Raw genomic sequence first — 19,504 nt, 5'->3', positions numbered from 1 at the left:
TAGGCACCCCTCTTTTTTCTGATTTCTTATTCTACCCTTCCTGTGGGTTACTTTTTACCATTTGTGAAATTGTATTTTTATTCATCTATGGTATTTTTTGATGTATCTTTTTATAACTTTCATAGTGGTTGCTCTAAGTATTACATTACATGGACATAATTTATCATAGTCAACTAATGTCATCATTTTACCATGTTAACTAAGTGTAGAAACCTTATGCCCTTATGTCCCTTTCTCTTCCCCATTTATAATATAATTGTTTTAACTGTTTTTCTCTACATAAATGGATTACCACATTAATGTAATAATTTTTCTTCAATAATTAACTATAACTTAGAAAAATTGGAAGGAAAATTATTTTATTTACTCATATTTTTTGTTTTTTAATTGTTGTTTCTTCCTAATGTGTCAGTATTTTTTCTTTTATCATTTCCATTCTTTCTAGAGAAATTCCTTTAGTCATCCTTTCAGAGCAGGTCTGCTGGCAATAAATTTCCTGAGTACCTTCAGAAGAGAATTTCTTGATTTCCTCTTCATTTTTGAAGAGTGTTTTAGCTGGGTATAGGATTCTGGGTTGGCATTTCTCTTCTTTCTGCACTTGAAAAATGTTTTACCACTTCCTTCTGGATTTCATAATTTCTTTCAAAAATACCTGCTGTTTTATGAATTGGGCTTTTTGAATTTCACACAAAAGTGATATCATGCAGTATTTGTCTTTCTCTTACTTATCTCACTTAGCATTATGTGTTCAAGGTACATTCATGTTGGCACATATGGCAAAATGTCCTTTTTTTCTCATGGCTGAATACTATCCCATTGCATATATACCACATCTTTTTTTATCTATTCATCTGTTGCTGGGCCCTTAGGTTGTTTTTGTATCTTGGCTATTGTGGATAGTGCTGCAGTAAACATGGGAGTGCATATATCCCTTTGACATTCTGTTTTCATTTTTTTTTTGTATATATACCCAGAAGTGGAATTGCTGGATCATATGGTAGATTTATTTTCAAAATTTTGAGGAAACTCCATATTGTTTTTCATAGTGGCTAAACCAATAAGTAAATGTAGACTACAGTATTATATTATAATCATTAAACTTCCTAGGAGATTAGAACTTAATTATTCCAACCAGTAAAAAGAAAATATTTACATGGTAGAGGTGCTAATTGTTGGTACAGTGCCAATCATATTACAGTATATAAGTGTATCAAATTAACATGTATACCTTAATTTTATACAATATTATATGTCAAATATATTTTAATTTAAAAAATCTGTTCTTAAAATCTTTTTTTCTTGTCAGTAAGGTTCTATTTCTTGCTTATTTCAAGATTTTTTTTTATCTTAGTTTCAAAAGTTTGCCAGTGAGGCTTCTTGGCATGAATTTCTTTGAGTTTGCCCTGTTTGTGGTTCATTCAATTTCTGCATCTGTAGGTTTGTGTTTCTTGCTAAATTTGAGTAATTTTCAGTCGTTATTTCTTCAAATACTATTATAGCCCCTTCTTTTTTTTCCTCTCCTTTAGTACTCCAGTGATAAGAATGGTAGACAATAATGTTAGAGTCCTATAGGTCCCTCAGTCTCCATTTTGTTTTTCTGTGATTTTTTGTTTATTTGTTTGATTTCTATCTGTTGTTTAGATAGGGTCATTTCTATTGTTCTGTTTTCAAAGTTAATTGAATCTCTGTTCTCTACATTCTACTGTTTAGTTTTTTATTGTATTTTTCAGTTCTAAGATTTCCATTTGGTTCTTCTTTATGTCTTATATTTCTTTACTGAGGCAATTTTTTTTTTCATTTGTCTCAGGTGTGTTAATAACTCCTTATTGAAGCATATTTAGAAATGTAACAACTTTTTCCATCCTTGTCAGACAATTCTGATATTTATGTCATCTTAGTGTTGGTGTCTGCTGATTGCGTTTTTTCATTGAAGTTGAGATTTTACTGGTTCTTGTTAGGACAAAGATATAATTTAACTGGATATTTGCTTATTATTTCATGAGACTGTGGATCTAAATTTTCTGTTATAGCAGGCCTCTTTTGACCCATGTTCAGATGGAAGATGAGAGTGGGAGTTGAGTCTACCGACTACATTTCTGCCGATACTATCCTGGCTGGGAGGGTTAGGATTGCCTATTTACAACCCCTACCCATGGGCCTCCACTGACACTGCAGGGGTAACTCATTAACTGGGTTGTGGTATAATTCCTGACTCTCCACTATATATCCTTTGATACTACCCTAGTAGAGAGATACAGGGTTTTTCTTGTAACTTCTGGGTGGCAGTGGATGTCTGAGTTCCCTTCATGGTCTTTACTGACACTGCTGGGTTGAGAGGAGGACTGTGTTAACTCAGACTTCTCTGACACCACTCTGGCCATGCCTTGTTACAACTAGGAGAAGGTAGGAGTCTGAACTCCCCACTCAGCCTTTAGTGACAAGGATGGAGGTGCACCGCATTTTTTTTCTGTACTGCTTGACTGCAATTGAATGATTATTGTTTTAAAGTTTTCTGTCTTTCTAGGGTGCCCCTTTTTTTGGTCCTTTGGCTAGAGAGAGCAGGATTTTCTTGGAGACTTTTTTTTTGGCAGTATCCACTGGCATTTCCTGATTGCTGGGTTCTTTAGCCCTCGTTTTGGGAAGAAATCCTATGGAACTTAGTTCCATGTTGTTCCTTAGCACCCAAGGTCCCTAGCCAGTCTTTCTCCTCTTCCTCACTTTTCAGAAACTTTTTATGATTGTTTTATATGTAATGTCTAGGGTCTTTTGCTTTCCTTACTGTAAGGAATAGAGAAGAGTATGTCTACTCCCATCTTTCCAGAGTGGAAGTCCAAAGATTCAACTTTTTAAAGATTGTTGTATCTGTCATTTGTCAAGCATATGTATGTGTTTCTGTTGTGTATATGCCCAGAAGTGAGATTGCTGAGTAAAAGATGCGTATACATTCAGCTTTAGCTTATATTACCAAGACGTTTTTCCAAAATGGTTGTACCAGTTTGCACTCCGCACCCCCCCCCCAGTAGCATATAGGCGTTTCAATTGTTCTCTGTCCTCATCATCACTTGACAGTGTCTGTTTTTTTTAAAGCTATTGTGATTGATATGTACTGGTAAGACTTGGTAATCTTAAACTGTATTTCCCTGTTAACTAAATCCGTGGTTTGTAGATTTAAATGTGGAAGCTAAAACAAAAGTTTTAGAAGGAAACAGTAAAGAATATTTTCCTGATATTGCATTAAGAAAACTTTCATGAAAAGGACCCACAAAGTACTAACCGTAAAAGGAAATATTGTTGAGTTGAGCTTCATTAAAATTAAGAATTTTTAGTCATCAAAGGAATTTCATGTTAAAAATGAAAAGACAGGCCACAAAATAGAAGCTATTTTCTCATTTTTAAAGATACTATGGAAAATCACAAAGAAGACAATAAATGCTATTGTTTATAATTTAGTAACCCAGATATAACCATGGTTAGAGTTTCTATGCTTATACAAACATATACTTTTGATTTTGTGTTTGTTACCATTTTTTTTACTAAAATACAATTAACATTACAGTGCATATGTTAGTTTCAGGTGCAGAATATGATTAAACAATTGTATATATTACTCAGTTCTCATCAAGATAAGCATACTCGTGATCCCCTTTATCTAATTTACCCCTACCCCCCCCCCCCCACCTCCCCTCTGGCAACCACCAGTTTGTTCTCTATATTGAAGAGTCTGGTTTCTTTGTTCATTTTTTTTCTTAAATTCCACATATAAGTGAAAGCATATGGTATTTGTCTTTGTCTGACTTACCTCACTTAGGATTAAACTCTCAAGGTCCATCCATGTTGTCTCAAGTGGTACAGTCTTGTTCTTTTTTAAAGCTGAGTAATATTCCATACCACATCTTTATCCATCCATTCCTTTATCAGTATAGACTTGGGTTGCTTCCATATCTTAGCTATTGTAAATAATGCTGCAGTAAATAAACTTAGGGGTGAATATATCTTTTTGCAATAATGTTTTCTTTTTCTTTCTTTTTTTTTTTTTTTGTAAATACCCAGTAGTAGAATTATTGCATCATATGTTAATTCTATTTTTAATTTTTTGAGGAGCCTCCATACGTTTTCCACAGTGTCAGTACCAATTTGTATTCCTACCAGTAATGCACAAGGGTTCTTTTTTTCTCTACATCCTAACACTTGTTATTTCTTGTGTTTTTGATTTTAGCCATTCTGACAGGTGTGAGATCTCCTTGTGGAGATTTGCATTTCCCTGATGGTTAGTGATGTTGAACATCTTTTTATGTTTGTTGGCCATCTGTATGTCTTCTTTGGAAAAATGTCCACTCAGGTCCTCTGCCCATTTTTAATAGAATTATTTGGAGGTTTTTGGTGTTGCTTTGTAGAAGTTCTTTATATAGTTTGGATATTTACCCCTTGTTGGATATGCCATTTGCAAATATCTAGGAGAAGCTACTCTTAATACATAGATCCAGAAAGGACTCTTACCCAGAATATGCAAAGAATTAATAAAAATTAGTAGGATAGAAGCACCTGGGTGGCCCAGTTGGTTAAGTGTCTGACTTCAGATCAGGTCATGATCTCGCAGTTTGTGAGTTCAAGCCCTGCATCAGGCTCTGTGCTGACAGTTCAGAGCCTGGAACTTGCTTCAGATTCTATGTCTCCCCCTCTCTCTGCCCCTCCCATGCTCATGCTCTGTCTCTCTCTGTCTTTCAGTAATAAATAAACATTAAAAAATTTTTAAACAAAGTTAGTAGGATAAACCAGCCAATGCCAAAGGAAAGAACTTCAAAAGGACTTTACAAAAGACAGTATTCATATGGCCAGTAAACATACAAAAAGTGCTCATCTTTAGTAATCATCAGAGAAATGCAAGTTAAAAGCATTTTTGAGGAAGGTACAAAAGTGTTTCAGTGAAGGGAGGATGGTCTCTTCAACAAATGGTATTGAAACAATTGCATATTCACAGGCTGAAACAAACCTTGACCTAAGCCTCACCCCTATTCAAAAATCAAGCTAAAATGGTTCATAAATTTAAATGTGAAACATTATACTTGTATAAGAAAGCATAGAAGAAAATCTTCAAGGGGTCCCTGGGTAGCTCAGTTGGTTAAGTGCCTGAATCTTGATTTTAGCTCAGGTCATGATCTCATGGTTCATGGGATCAAGCCCTGCATCTGGCTCTGTGCTGACAGCATGGAGCCTGCTTGGGTTCTCTCTACCCCTCTGTCTCTGCCCCTCCCCTACGTTCGTTGTCATTCATTTTCTCTCTCTCTCTCAAAAATGAATAAATAAACATTGGGAAAAAGATATTCAGGAACTAAGTTTAAGCAGATAGTTTTTCAGTCATGACACCAAAGGAATATAATCCATTGAAGATAAAAAGTCAATAATTGGATAGTTAAAAACTTTAGGGATGCCTGGATTGCTCCATCGGATAAACATTAAACTTGGTTTTGGCTCAGGTCATGATCTTGCAGTTTTGTGGGTTTGAGACCAGCGTTGGGCTCTGTACTGCCAGTGAAGAGCTTGCTTGGGATTCTCTCTCTCTCCCTCCCTCTCTACCCCTCCCCTACTTGTACTGTCTCTGTCTCTCAAATAAATAAACTTAAAAAAAATTATAAAAACAATGTGGATGGAACTAGAGTATACTATGCTAAGCGAAATTAGTAAAAGACCAATGTATAACTTCACTCATGTGGAATTTAAGATACAAAGCAGATGAACATAAGGGAAGCAAAAATAATATAAAAACAAGGAGGGGTACAAAACATGAGACTCTTAAATACAGAGAACAAACTAAGGGTTGCTGGAGGGGTTATGGGTGGGGGAATGGGCTTAATGGACAAGGGGCATTAAGGAAGACACTTGTTGGGGTGCACTGGGTGTTGTAGTAGGGGATGAATCACTGGATTCTACTGAAATCATTATTGCACTATATGCTAACTTGGATGTAAATTAAAAATAAATTTTAAAACAGTTATAAAAAAGTAAAATAAATAAAAACTTTGTTTGTGAATGACCCTGTTAAGAAAAGACAGATCACAGACTTGAAGAAAATATTTGCAAATAGCATTTTTTAGTAAGGGCTCGTACTCAGAATATGTAAAGAATCCTTTAAATGTAATAGCGAAAAAACAAACATTTTTCAGTTAGAAAATGGGCCAAGGACTTAAACTGACATTCATTTAAGAGGATCAATGCAGCATGGCAAATAAGCACTTGAAAATACATTCATCACTAGCCAATAGGGAAATGTAAACTGAAACTACAACAGGATATCACTTCATATCAGAATGGCTAAAATAAAAAATGGTGACACTGTAAAAGGCTGATTAGGATGCTGAGACCTAGATCTCTCCCACAATGTTGATGAGAATGTAAAATGACACAGCCATTCTTCCTTGAAAACAACTTGGGGGGGGGGGTGCCTGGGTAGCTTAAGTCAGTTAAGTGACCAGACTCCCGATTTTGGCTCAGGTCATGATCGCACAGGTTCTGGGGTTTGAGCCCCACATCCAGCTCTGCACACACAGAGCAGAGCCTGCTTGGAATTCTCTCTCTCCCTCTTTCTGCCGTTCCCCTGCTTGCTCACCCTCTCTTTCTCTCAAAATAAATAAACCTAAAAATTTTTTTAAAAATAAAAGGAAAACAACTTAGTAGTTGTTTTAAAAAATTAAACAATTAAACATATTCTTACTATACAATCCTGCAATCACTTTTAAAAATTTATGCCAGAGAAATGAAGACTTGTTTTCACATAGAAACCTATACACAAGTGTTCATAGCAACTTTATTTGTAACAGTCAAAAACTAGAAACAACCCAAGTGTCTTATAACATTTGAATGGATAAATTATGTTATATCTATATAATGAAATAGTACTCAATAATAAAAAGGAAGGAACTATTGATATTGATCCAAAGAACTTGGATGGATCTCAAGGGCATTATGCTGAATGAAAAATGCTAATTTCAAAAGGTTACATGCTATATGATTCCTTTCATATGGTGTTCTTTTTATTCTTTTTAATATTTGTTTATTTTTTGAGAAAAAGAGGGGGAGGGGTAGAGAGAGGGAGACAGGATCTGAAGCAGGCCCTGCATTGACAGTAGAGAGCCCGATATGGGGCTCGAACTCACAAACTGCAAGATCATGACCTGGGCTGAAGTTGGACACTTAACCGACTGAGCCACCCAGGCACACCTCATATGGCATTCTTGATGTAACAAAATTATGGTGGTAGAGAACAGATTAGTGGTTGTCAGGGATTAGGGTTTGTGGGCGAAAAGTATGAATACTAAGGGATAACACAAAAGAGGTTTGTGTTTGTGGTGGTGGAACAGTTCTATATCCTGCTTGTGGAAATGATTGCATGATTCTACATACATGATAAATTTCATAGAGCTGTATACCAAACAAAAAAAAGCACATGTAAAAACTGGTGAAATCAAATAAGCTTGCATTCATAGTATTGTACCAACATCAATTTTCTGGTTTTGACAACGTACCATAGTTATGTAAGTTACTACCATTGAGGAAAGCTGGATGAAGGGTACATGGAAACTCTATACTACTGTTACAAATTCTTGTGATCCTTAAGCTAATTTTTTTGAAGGTTATTAAAAAAAGGCAATGCCATGAGTTGTCAAGGATCTGGAACAGTTAGAACTCTCAAACTGCTGGTGGGAATGTAAATTGGAACAACGACTTAGTAGAACTATTTGTTCAGCTTTAACAGTGCTGTATACGTACCCTATGACCCAGCAATTCTCTTAGATATATACCTAACAGAAAGGTTTACATGTCTTTACCAAAAAACATATCCAGATGGTTTATAGCAGCATTATTCAAATAATAGTTAATATTTTCATTGTGTTTGTATATTTTAATACTGATGTTTAGTGTTAGGAAAATCTTAAAATATCCTGGTTAGCTTATTTCAGTATGAATTTATATACTCCATACTGAATAATATTAACAATTAAATAATTGTAAATTTTTTTTGATCTTTATTTTTGAGAGAGAGTCAACAAGCAGGGAGGGGCAGAGAGAGAAAGAGATGGAGACACCAAATCCAAAGCAGGCTCCAGGCTCTGAGATGTCTGCACAGAGCCTGACATGGGGCTTGAACCCATGAGTCTTGAGATTAGGACCTGAACTGAAGTTGGGCGCTTAACTGACTGAGCCACTCAGGCACCCCAGTTGCAAAATAATTCTTAATACTACTTGTTCATTTACTTGACTTTATTTTTCTTTTGGACGCAAAATTAAACAATTTTACATTCCCACTTATATGCTTTCAAAAATCAGAATATTTACCATGTAAATAAATACCTCTATTATTGCAAATTAGACTGCATACAATTCTTTATATGTTTTTTTGTCTTGTAATTGCACTCCTTTAGTGCAGTGGCTGGACATTTTTTCATTTTTTTGTATTAGCAGTCTAGCTCAGAACTTGGGATGCATAGCAATTTGATGAAGGTGCTTATTTAAGCCCCTTCAACTCTTCATTACTGGGTACATACCAAAGAGTTTTGAAGTTCTCTACAAGGTTTCCTGTTTTGTGTGTGTGTGTGTGTGTGTGTGTGTGTGTGTGTGTGTGTGTGTGTGTGTTTAACCTACATAGTTTATGCCATTCTTGTATGCTTGATCCTTTCACTGGTGCAGAATAAATATAAATAACGAGAATAATTTTGGAGCCCTAGTTGCCAATGATCCCTTAAATATGTCCACTAAGTAAAAAAAAAAAAAAAAAAAAAAAAAACACAGTTTGTTCTCTGTAATGAGTATTATAGATAAGTATAAAGAAGGAAGTAATTATCAGGGTGGCTCAGTAGGTTGAGCGTCCGACTTCGGCTCAGGTCATGATCTTGTGGTCTGTGAGTTCAAGCCCCACGTCGGGCTCTGTGCTGACAGCTCAGAGCCTGGAACCTGCTTCAGATTCTGTGTCTCCCTCTCTCTCTGTCCCTCCCCTGCTCATACTCTGTCTCTCTCTCTGTCAAAAATAAATAAACATTAAAAAAAATTAAAAAAAAAAGAAGTAATTATCACTATTCCATGACCAAAGAGAACTACTGTTAACATTGTATGTATGTATATGTTTTGGTTTCTAGTGCAGTTGAAATTATACTTAATAATGTTCTAGATCTTGATTTTTAAAAAAATTTTTAATGTTTCATTTATTTTTGAGAGAGAGAGAGAGAGAGAGAGACACCAGAGTATGAGCTGGGGAGGGGCAGAGAGGGAGACGCAGAATCCGAAGCAGGCTCCAGGCTCTGAACTGTCAGCACAGAGCCCAATGTGGGGCTCAAACTCGTGAACTACGAGATCCTGACCTGACCTGAAGTCAGACACTCAACCGACTGAGCCACCCATGTGCCCCTAACATAATATAGATTTTTATTGGTAATGTAACTCATGGAATAGCCAGAGTGTAATCTAGTCCTCTATGTTGCACATTTTTTTTTTCAACGTTTATTTATTTTTGGGACAGAGAGACAGAGCATGAACGGGGGAGGGGCAGAGAGAGAGGGAGACACAGAATCGGAAACAGGCTCCAGGCTCTGAGCCATCAGCCCAGAGCCCGACGCGGGGCTCGAACTCACCGCGAGATCGTGACCTGGCTGAAGTCGGACGCTTAACTGACTGTGCCACCCAGGCGCCCCTTTTTTCTTTTTTTTTTTCTTTTTTCAACGTTTATTTATTTTTGGGACAGAGAGAGACAGAGCATGAACGGGTGTTGTACATATTTTTTATTTTCAACCTTATGATCTTATAAATAACAGTGTGAATGAATATATTATCTTCCATTTTTGATAACTTCTGTAGCTTGTATTCTTAGACATGTAGTAGCACCAATTCCATATAAAACATGAAGTTAGTACCTGTGTTGACTCTTTCCTGTTTTAAATTTTGAGCTTCTTTGCATTTTAGTTTATAATACTGTATGTAATCAGTATGGCATTTTAGTTACAAATTTCCCTTCATGAAATTATAGAAAGTAAGGCTTGGTATTTAAAGGCATTTTGTGGAGAATTTTGAAAGTTTATTATATTCCAGGGGTTTTCTCACAATTAGTTTGGCCAACAGTAAATTATATAGTCATCCGATGGAATATTATTTAGCTACCAAGCCTGATGTTTACCGAGAAAGTTGAAGAAATACTCATAATATAAACTATATACACAGATATTATCATGCATGTGTAAAGCCAAAAATATATGTGATTATAAAAAAGAAACCCTAGGAAATATTCCATGATTTGGAATGGAGGTTGTTTCTGGGGAATGGAACTATTTTTTTTCTTTAAATTTGTTTATATTTTCAAAAAATGTCATATAAAATCTTCCTAAAGTTTGTTTATATCAAAGTTATATATTTACAAATTTTAAAAAAGTTTTATAAGGCTTGAGATCAAAATCAGTCCCTTAACCAACCCCTTCTTACACATGATACCTCTCTGCAGGTAACCAGTTTCAACTCTTGGCAATTCTTCTGGTATTTACTTTCATATATCCACATTACAATCTAAGGTGGGAATTTACACACACACACACACACACACACACACACACACACACACGTTTCCTCATTCATTTTCCCAACATATTGTTTTGTAATATTTGCCTAAATGAGTCTGGAAGTATTTGCTTTTTTGTGACTATGTAAATATTCATACATAAACCACTTAAAAAACTGTGATTATTTTTCCCTTTTTAATGCACATATTTATTTTTGTTCAAGTAATTATTTCTTTTTTAACATTTGCTTAGTTTTCTATGAACCTGTCAACTAATTCATTTTCAAATTCTCAGTAATATAAATTCTTGTGTTCCAACAGAATTTTTTTTAACACATCCTCACATCCTTCTTGGAGCAGTCTGTTTTCTTGATTCTGTTTTAGCTACTGCAGTATTTTGCATCTGTCTAACTTCTCTCCCTGTGTTCATTACACTATATTTATTATAATTGCTTATCACTCATTCCTACTACACTTAGTTCCTTGGACACTGTCCTTCATTTTGATGTACTTAGTGCTTGCTCATAACAGTACCGAACACAATAGGATTTTTGAGTTATATATACATGGATTTTCTACCTTTACTCAGAATCTACAAATGCTTTGAATACATAATTTCCATATTTATCTTTAACGTGATTTCCATATTTATCTTTATTCCTATGAGACTATTTGATTTTCTAGCAATAAGATTCATCTTGCATGTATAAATCATCAGCCTGACTCCTTAGACATGTCTTTATTTTTTTCAGTAAGTGAGAAATGAATTCTTTGAACTTCTAATTGTTAAAAAAACTGCCTTAGGATTAAAAAGTCATTTCATAATATCTGTGAAGTGCTTATTACTAAAGCATTTATTCATGTTTTTATTTTCAGAGGACGATTGTTTATCATTTCCACCAAAGCAGGATCTCTTGGAATTAATCTGGTAGCTGCTAATAGAGTGATTATATTTGATGCTTCTTGGAATCCATCTTATGACATTCAGAGTATATTCAGAGTTTATCGCTTTGGACAAACTAAACCTGTGTATGTATATAGGTTCTTAGCTCAGGTAGGTTTGTAATTTATAGTTTCTTTTTCATAGTGAAAGGTTGGGTGAAACACAATATTTTTGGAGTGCCAAACATATATGCATTATGAAGAGGCAAATGAAATTGAGAACATCAATCCTATACTATATATAATGCAGCAGAACTCAATTTTGGCCTCTCCTGATTTTCTGTTTTGTAGTTCATCCATGTCTATAATGTCACCTTTCTCAGTTTGAGATGGATTTGCATGGGTAAACTGATTTAGAATTTTCTTGCTTGTTTAGGAAAGTTAAAAATTTATAGTTCTTTTACTTAGCATACATAGAAAAACAAATAAGTAAATCTAATTTGCTTATAGATGTAAAGGTCAAATAATTATTGTTTTTAGTGGCCACCAGATACTCTCTTAATTTGAAAATATGGGTAAATAGGAAGAAAAAGTTAACTTACAATAATAATGAGTCATTACAAAGAATAATACTTTCTAGGAAAGAATATTAACATTATTTCCTTTATAAACTCAGATATTAAAAAACAGAAACTGAAATTTAAGAAAAATAAGTAAAATTAAAGAAGTACAAGGTAATACAGATTTATGGAATCAAGCAAGTTGCCTTTTAACTGGCACATCTGTTTTGGGAACAGATGCTGTTCTCTCCACCTGCCTCCAAATCTGGGCTTCTGAACCAGAGACTGGGTTTTATTGGTACATTGATCCTTGCTCATTTGATCTTCTCTAGTACATAATATTATTAATTGGCAGACTACACTATCACCCCTTTCCTATCCTTGAACTAAAAGCTCTTTTACATTCTAGTTTAAAATGCTATATATGTAATAGATGTGGCGTTTTAGTTATTAATTTTCTGTCCTGAAATTATGGAAAGTAAGACTTGATAGAAAGGCAGTGTGTAGTGATTGAGAGCTTATTATATTCCATTGAGAAGGAATTAAGCTACTCTCTTGTATTATTTTATAACCCTCTAAAATCTTATTTCATGTACTTCTTTATTTCTGTGTTCTGTTTACCCTGGTGTTTAACTGCACTTCTGCTTCCACCAAGTACAGATATATATAAAGCAAAACATGAATGTGTATTGGTCAGATAATACAGAATGATTATCAATAATGTAGTTTTCTTTTTTGTCAAGGTAAACTACAGTGAACAGATGAAATCTCTCATGAATTAAGCATTATTGCTAATAAAACTTGCTTTATGGCAGTATATTATTATGAAGTTTTGCTCTTTTGTATTAACCAATAATTATATTTCTCCTTGATTAAGTTTCATGTGTAGAAAAGTTGCTTATTTGTATATTGTTCCTTCTTTTTACAAGGGAACCATGGAAGATAAGATTTATGATCGTCAAGTAACTAAGCAGTCACTATCTTTTCGAGTTGTTGATCAGCAGCAGGTCGAGCGTCATTTTACCATGAATGAGCTTACTGAACTTTATACTTTTGAGCCAGACTTATTAGATGACCCTAATTCTGAAAAAAAGAAGAAGAGAGATACTCCTATGCTGCCAAAGGTAAACATCTTTAGATTATTAGCTTAAAAAAAAAAAAAGCCCACCATGGACTAAAGGTATTTTACTACTACTATGAAAGTTAGTCATTTGAATAAGGCTAGATTTCAGAATTTTCCAAAGAGAATAAAATTGTATTTAAATGAGAGGGTGCTTGGTCAGTTCTCTACATAACACCACAAAAAGATCGTGTAATCTGAAATACATATTTAATGCCAAATAAAAAGTTCAGCTCTGTAAAAAAATAAGTTACGGAGTAGAAACCTTAAAGGAAACAGTATGTTGCTCTTTTAATAATCTCCAGTAGAGGGCATACATAATTTTAATATTTCTATATGAAATTTAATGGTCTTTTCTTTAACATTTATTGCTGTCATATAGCGGTTAAGAATCAGCAAATAAAGGTATATCTTACTTGATATTTTTCACTGTCATAAAGCAAGTAAGACTTTCACACTTGGAAAAGGATACTTAGAGGTAATCTTGCCAAGCCCTCTTATTTTATATAAGTGGAGAAAGCTAGGGTCAGAGATATTCAGTGACTTGCTCATAGTTTCCAGCTATTAAGTGGCAGAATCAGGAGTGGTGTCTACATCTGTCTTCCGGTCCATTGTTCTTGGATTTAAAAAAAGACATTATTTAGATCAATATAGAAATGTATTATAATGGTAGATATCATTTTGACCCTTTTGAATGTAAGACAAAGCCATATGTTCTCTGATATAAAGTGATCTAAATATATTTAAACCTATTCTAGTTCATCTAAAAAGCTGTTTTAGGGGGTGTTGTTGGGGGGTTGCTTTTCCTGTTGTCTTGGTTTCAGATTCAAGCACTTAATGTTCCCTGTAGCTGTTAAGAGAATTGGGAAAGCAGCTACCAGGTTATGGTATCACTCTACCAAAGTCACTTTAGTCATTTGTGTTATGTGTTACCTCATAAGTATCTTAGCTTTTCATACAGTTGGACACATTTAATGAAGGCAAAAGATAATAGTAATAAATAACTCTCTAATGCTAACATCAGTGATTTCTCCAGTTAACTTTTTTTTTTTTTCAACGTTTATTTATTTTTGGGACAGAGAGAGACAGAGCATGAACGGGGGAGGGGCAGAGAGAGAGGGAGACACAGAATCGGAAACAGGCTCCAGGCTCTGAGCCATCAGCCCAGAGCCTGACGCGGGGCTCGAACTCCCGGACCGCGAGATCGTGACCTGGCTGAAGTCGGACGCTTAACCGACTGCGCCACCCAGGCGCCCCTCTCCAGTTAACTTTTAATGTACATGTCAATTCTTAAGTAACATGAACATTAAGCATTTGTAAATTTTTTTTAAAATGTCTTTTGTCTTTAAATACTTTGTTGTTCTAATCAGTGAACTACTCTTCCATTTAAAGTTCTCTGGTGGGGTGCCTGGGTGGCTCAGTTGGTTGAGCGTCCAACTCTTGGTTTCGGCTCACGTCGTGATCTCCCTGTTTGTGGGTTTGAGTCCCGCATCAGGTTCTGTACTGACTGCATGGAGCCTGCTTGGGATCCTCTGTCCCTCTCTATCTGCCCCTTGCCCACTTGCTGGCACACTCTCTCTCTCAAATAAATACACTTTTAAAAAGTCACTGGTAGAACATTTATGAAAGAGTTTTTGTGACAGTGTCCATCAAATCTCTTTGATAATGGCATAAGGCCACATGGGGATTTGAATCTAACATTTTTTAAGTTAACATTTAAAATACTTCATTAAAGAGTATTATTTCATTTTCATGTTATGAAATATTAAATTGATAGTGATTTGGCTTTCTAAATTATGTTATTATAGAACATCAGTAGAATTCTTAAATAGTCTTTGGAAAATTTTATGCACTCATATTTTTTTGTATATCTTTAAAAACACACAAACACAGGGGCACCTGGGTGGCTCAGTCGGTTACACGTCCAACTTCAGCTCAGGTCATGATCTCATGGTTCGTGAGTTTGAGCCCCATGTCAGGCTCTGTGCTAACAGCTCGGAGCCTGGAACCTGCTTTGGATTCTGTGTCTTCCTCTCTCTCTGCCCCTTTCCCACTCCTTCTCTGTCTCTCAAAAATAAATAAATGTTAAAAGCACAAACACAGGGGCGCCTGGGTGGCTCAGTCGGTTAGGCGTCCGACTTCGGCTCAGGTCATGATCTCACTGTCCATGAGTTCGAGCCCCACGTCAGGCTCTGTGCTGACTGCTCAGAGCCTGGAGCCTGTTTCAGATTCTGTGTCTCCCTCTCCCTCTGCCCCTCCCCTGTTCACGCTCTGTCTCTCTCTGTCTCAAAAATAAATAAACGTTAAAAAAAAATAAAAAAAAAAACACAAACACAAATGGCATCGTACCATATATCCTCTTCTGCAACTTGTTCTTTTCACCTAAGATGTTTCTTGAACATCTTTCTATATTGGTATATATACCTCTACTTTTTAAAAATCAGCTGCATAGTGTTCACTTGCCTTGATTTGTTTAACTCTTGTGTCCCCAACAGCTTTCTTATTAGTTACTTAATTCTGTATGGCAAGATGTATTCTTTTAAGGACTTGCATGTATGTTTATAATTTTAAAGATAGTGAAGTTTCCCTTTTCAATTTGAGAATGATTTTTGTCTGATTAGCATCATTCTTAAAATTACACTTTAAGCTTCAGCTTTTATAAGAAGTGCATCATGGTTAGTAATATTTCTGATAGGAAGCAAACATTCCACTTTGAAAGGGAGTAATTGCTTTGAAGTTATTCGTTATGTGGTAAATTTCTGATTTTGGGAATATTTGTTTAATTTGATAAACATTTGGGGCACCTGGGTGGCTCAGTTGGTTAAGCCTCTGACTTCAGCTCAGGTCATGATCTCACAGTCCGTGAGTTCGAGCCCTGCGTCGGGCTCTGTGCTGACAGCTCAGAGCCTGGAGCCTGCTTCAGATTCTGTGTCTCCCTCTCTGTCTGCCCCTCCCCTGCTCATGCTCTGTCTCTCTCTGTCTCAAAAATAAATAAAAACATTAAAAAAATTTAATTTGACAAACATTTATTGATTATTAGCTGATTTTGAGGTGTACTGTGAGGGTATACCAAGACCAGCAAGATATCGTCTGTACTTTAAAGAAGATTTAAAAAATCCTGCAGGAAAGGAATGCTATTTAATTATTGTAAGATGTCTGAAAAGAAACCATCTGTTTTATAACTTGGTACTCTGAGTTGTTGAAAGTATCATGCTTTTTCATTTATAGACTTTACTTACTGTATTTTCCTTTTTTAAAAAAATGCTTATTTTTGAGAGAGAGAGTGAGTGAGTGTTGTGGAGGGGCAGAGAGAGAGGGAGACACAGAATCTGGAGCAGGCTCCAGGCTCTGAGCTGTCAGCACAGAGCCCAATGTCGAACTTGAACCCACAAGCCATGAGATCATGACCTGAAGTCGGACACTTAACCAACTAAGCCACCCAGGTGCCCCCTGTATTTTGCTTTTGATGGTATAACCCTTTGCCCAAGAACAAAAAGGAAAAAGAATATTGACTCTCCCACAACTCTTCCCAAAAGGAAAATAATAGTTAACTTTTACTGATTTCTTACTGGGTTTCATACTGTGTGCTAAACAGTTTGTTCAGATTATCTTCTTTAATCCAGCAGCAATTGAAAAGCCAATAATGCTGTTTTCATTTTGGATGGGGAAATTAAGGTTTGGAGAGGTTATGTAACTTATTGAAGTTTACACATGTAATTAGTAGCGAAGCTGGTCTTCAAGTATGCCCAACTTGAAAGCATGGAGTCTTAATCATTATATACTTTACTGCCCCCCATTAGAAATTAGAATGTTAAGTCCAAGTACATGAAACAGGGCAGAGGACCTAGGATTCCTAAAATTAGATGGCATTTAGAATGATTTTATTTTATTTTATTTTATTTTAAATAACGCTGGATTTTATTTTTTTTTTTTAAGTTTATTTTATTTTTGGGACAGAGAGAGACAGAGCATGAACGGGGGAGGGGCAGAGAGAGAGGGAGACACAGAATCGGAAACAGGCTCCAGGCTCTGAGCCATCAGCCCAGAGCCTGACGCGGGGCTCGAACTCCCGGACCGCGAGATCGTGACCTGGCTGAAGTCGGACGCTTAACCGACTGCGCCACCCAGGCGCCCCAACGCTGGATTTTAAAATATAGAATTCTTGGGGAGCCTTGGTGGCTCAGTCGGTTAAGCATCCAACTTCAGCCCAGGTCATGATCTTGCAGTTTGTGAGTTCGTCCCCACGTCAGACTCTGTGCTGACAGTTCAGAGCCTGGAGCTGCTTCGGATTCTGTGTCTCCCTCTCTCTCTCTGCCCCTTCTCTGCTCATGCTCTGTGTCTCTCTTTCGGAAATAAAAACATTAACAAATAAAAGAAAATGTAGAATTCTTTCACAGTTAATACCATTGTGTAATGTAACTATTGAGATTGTATAATACAGCGTTTAGCTCATGGCTTGTGAAGTTGTAAATTCCTCAAATTTATAGAAAGCTTTAAAGTTTAACTTTTCTCATACATATTCATTATTTTAGGAGATGGAAGTTTAGGGAGAATGTGACTACCCAAGGGTACATGACCAGTGTTAAGAGCTAGAACTTGAACTTAGCAGCTTTCAAATTGCATATTCCAAGGAGCTTCCAGTAGAGTAGCATAGGTGCTCCAGTGCCACCATGTGGCAGAGTAGGGGAAGGCTAGACAGGCAGGCAGCACTCCAAACCCCACATCTCATTTCAATCAGAGTCTCTCTCCTTTTATCTCTTTTATGCATTTGGGCTGCAACATAAGATTTCATTTAAAGGGAGGATATTGATGGGGCGCCTGGGTGGCTCAGTCGGTTAAGCGTCCAAACTTCAGCTCAGGTCGTGATCTCATGGTCCGTGAGGACTCTATGCTGAGAGCTCAGAGCCTGGAGTCTGCTTCGGATTCTGTGTCTCCCTCTCTCTCTGCCCTTCTGCCCCTCATGCTCTTTCTCTCTCCCTCAAAAAATAAACATTAAAAAATATATATTTAAAAAGGGAGGATGTTGGTACCTTTTTTTCCCCCTATGCTCTGCTTTTTATTCCTGTAACTTACTCAGAGGTTAGGGCTTTTTAAAAAAAGTTTTAAAAACAGTGTACTGTATATACTATAATGCCTTTCTAACTATCACAGTAACTAAGAACTGTCAGGGATCTAAAAGGAAATAGGATATTGTATGAGATTTACCTGAAGAAGGTGATAACCCACTTGTGGAGAGAAAATTAGCATGCCTTAAGAAAAAAGAATGAAGTGCTGATGTGACTAGTACTGAATGTGTTTTCCATATAGTATATATGGTTAAAAAATGGAGGATAGAGCATTCAGGTACAGTTTTGGTGGAAAAACATCAGACTGGCCAATAAAAGATGGTTAGTATTTAGTTGGTTTAGGAAAGAATGAGGTTTGAATGTAGGATGCAACAATTTGGGCAAAGGGGAAGATAATGATTTATGTACCAGATTCAAGGTATGATGAAGACATTGGCGAGGTGAAGAGTTGAAATTGGATGTGTGAGGTGTGGGTAATGTGGGGCCAGCTAATAGAGAGCCATGAAAGGTAAATAGAGGAATTTGTATTTAAAATAGTATTTACTACATAAGTTCATGAATGATCTGTTGTATGATGAATGTGAGCTTTTGGAATATTAATCTGGTAGTAAAATGCAGGATGAGGATGCATAATAGGGTGATAAAGGGCACCTGAACAGCTTGGTTGGTTAAATGACTCTTGATTTCTGCTCAGGTCATGTTCTCCCTGCTTGGGATTCTCTCTCTCCTCTCTCCCTGCCCCTTCCCCCCACTCACATGAATTCTTTCTTTCCCAAAATAAATAAATAAACTTAAAAAAATAGGGTGATGATTATGGAGTGAATCAAGCACTTCAAGTAAATAAATGGGAGAACTCAATAACTGGTGATAGACTGTAGCTTTTACTTAGTAGGCAGTGAAAAAAAAATTACCTAAATAATGAAGTTTATTTATTCATTCATTCATTAAAAACTTTTCAGGTACCTGCAAAGTAACTATCATTATGCTGGTTACTAAGAATACATTGGTAAACAAGACTAGGTTCCTGCTCCTAAGGAGTTTGTAGTCTAATCAGTGTACTATAAGCAAGTAAATATAATAAAAATTATGGGTCCTATGATACAAATCTCTATAGGCATCAAGGAAGGAATATTCAGGTCTTTCTTGGAAAAGTTGAGGTGGGGAGTTGACATTAGGAAGACTTGAACTGATGTTGAAAATAGAAGTGGGTAGGGGCGCCTGGGTGGCGCAGTCGGTTAAGCGTCCGACTTCAGCCAGGTCACGATCTTGCGGTCCGTGAGTTCGAGCCCCGCGTCGGGCTCTGGGCTGATGGCTCAGAGCCTGGAGCCTGTTTCCGATACTG

General features: G+C 36.2%; 1 protein-coding gene across 12 annotated transcripts in view; it reads left to right on the top strand.

Moving 5' to 3' along the window:
- Nucleotides 1-19,504, top strand: part of ATRX (ATRX chromatin remodeler) — a 303,341-nt gene that overhangs the window by 260,198 nt on the left and 23,639 nt on the right. For all 12 annotated transcript variants that reach the window (XR_006710928.1, XM_045471900.1, XM_045471902.1 and 9 more), the window contains 2 exons: nucleotides 11,411-11,588; nucleotides 12,906-13,100. Coding sequence is in view for 11 of the 12 variants with exons in the window: in XM_045471900.1 (XP_045327856.1) it covers nucleotides 11,411-11,588; nucleotides 12,906-13,100 (373 nt within the window). In the remaining variant the exon portion in view is untranslated. The remainder of the gene's footprint in view (nucleotides 1-11,410; nucleotides 11,589-12,905; nucleotides 13,101-19,504) is intronic.

This window comes from Leopardus geoffroyi, chromosome X (genome assembly GCF_018350155.1).
Source record: "Leopardus geoffroyi isolate Oge1 chromosome X, O.geoffroyi_Oge1_pat1.0, whole genome shotgun sequence".
NCBI lineage: Eukaryota > Metazoa > Chordata > Mammalia > Carnivora > Felidae > Leopardus > Leopardus geoffroyi.
The sequence above is the reverse complement of the archived record's forward strand: the minus strand, read 5'-3'. Positions and strand labels throughout refer to the sequence as shown.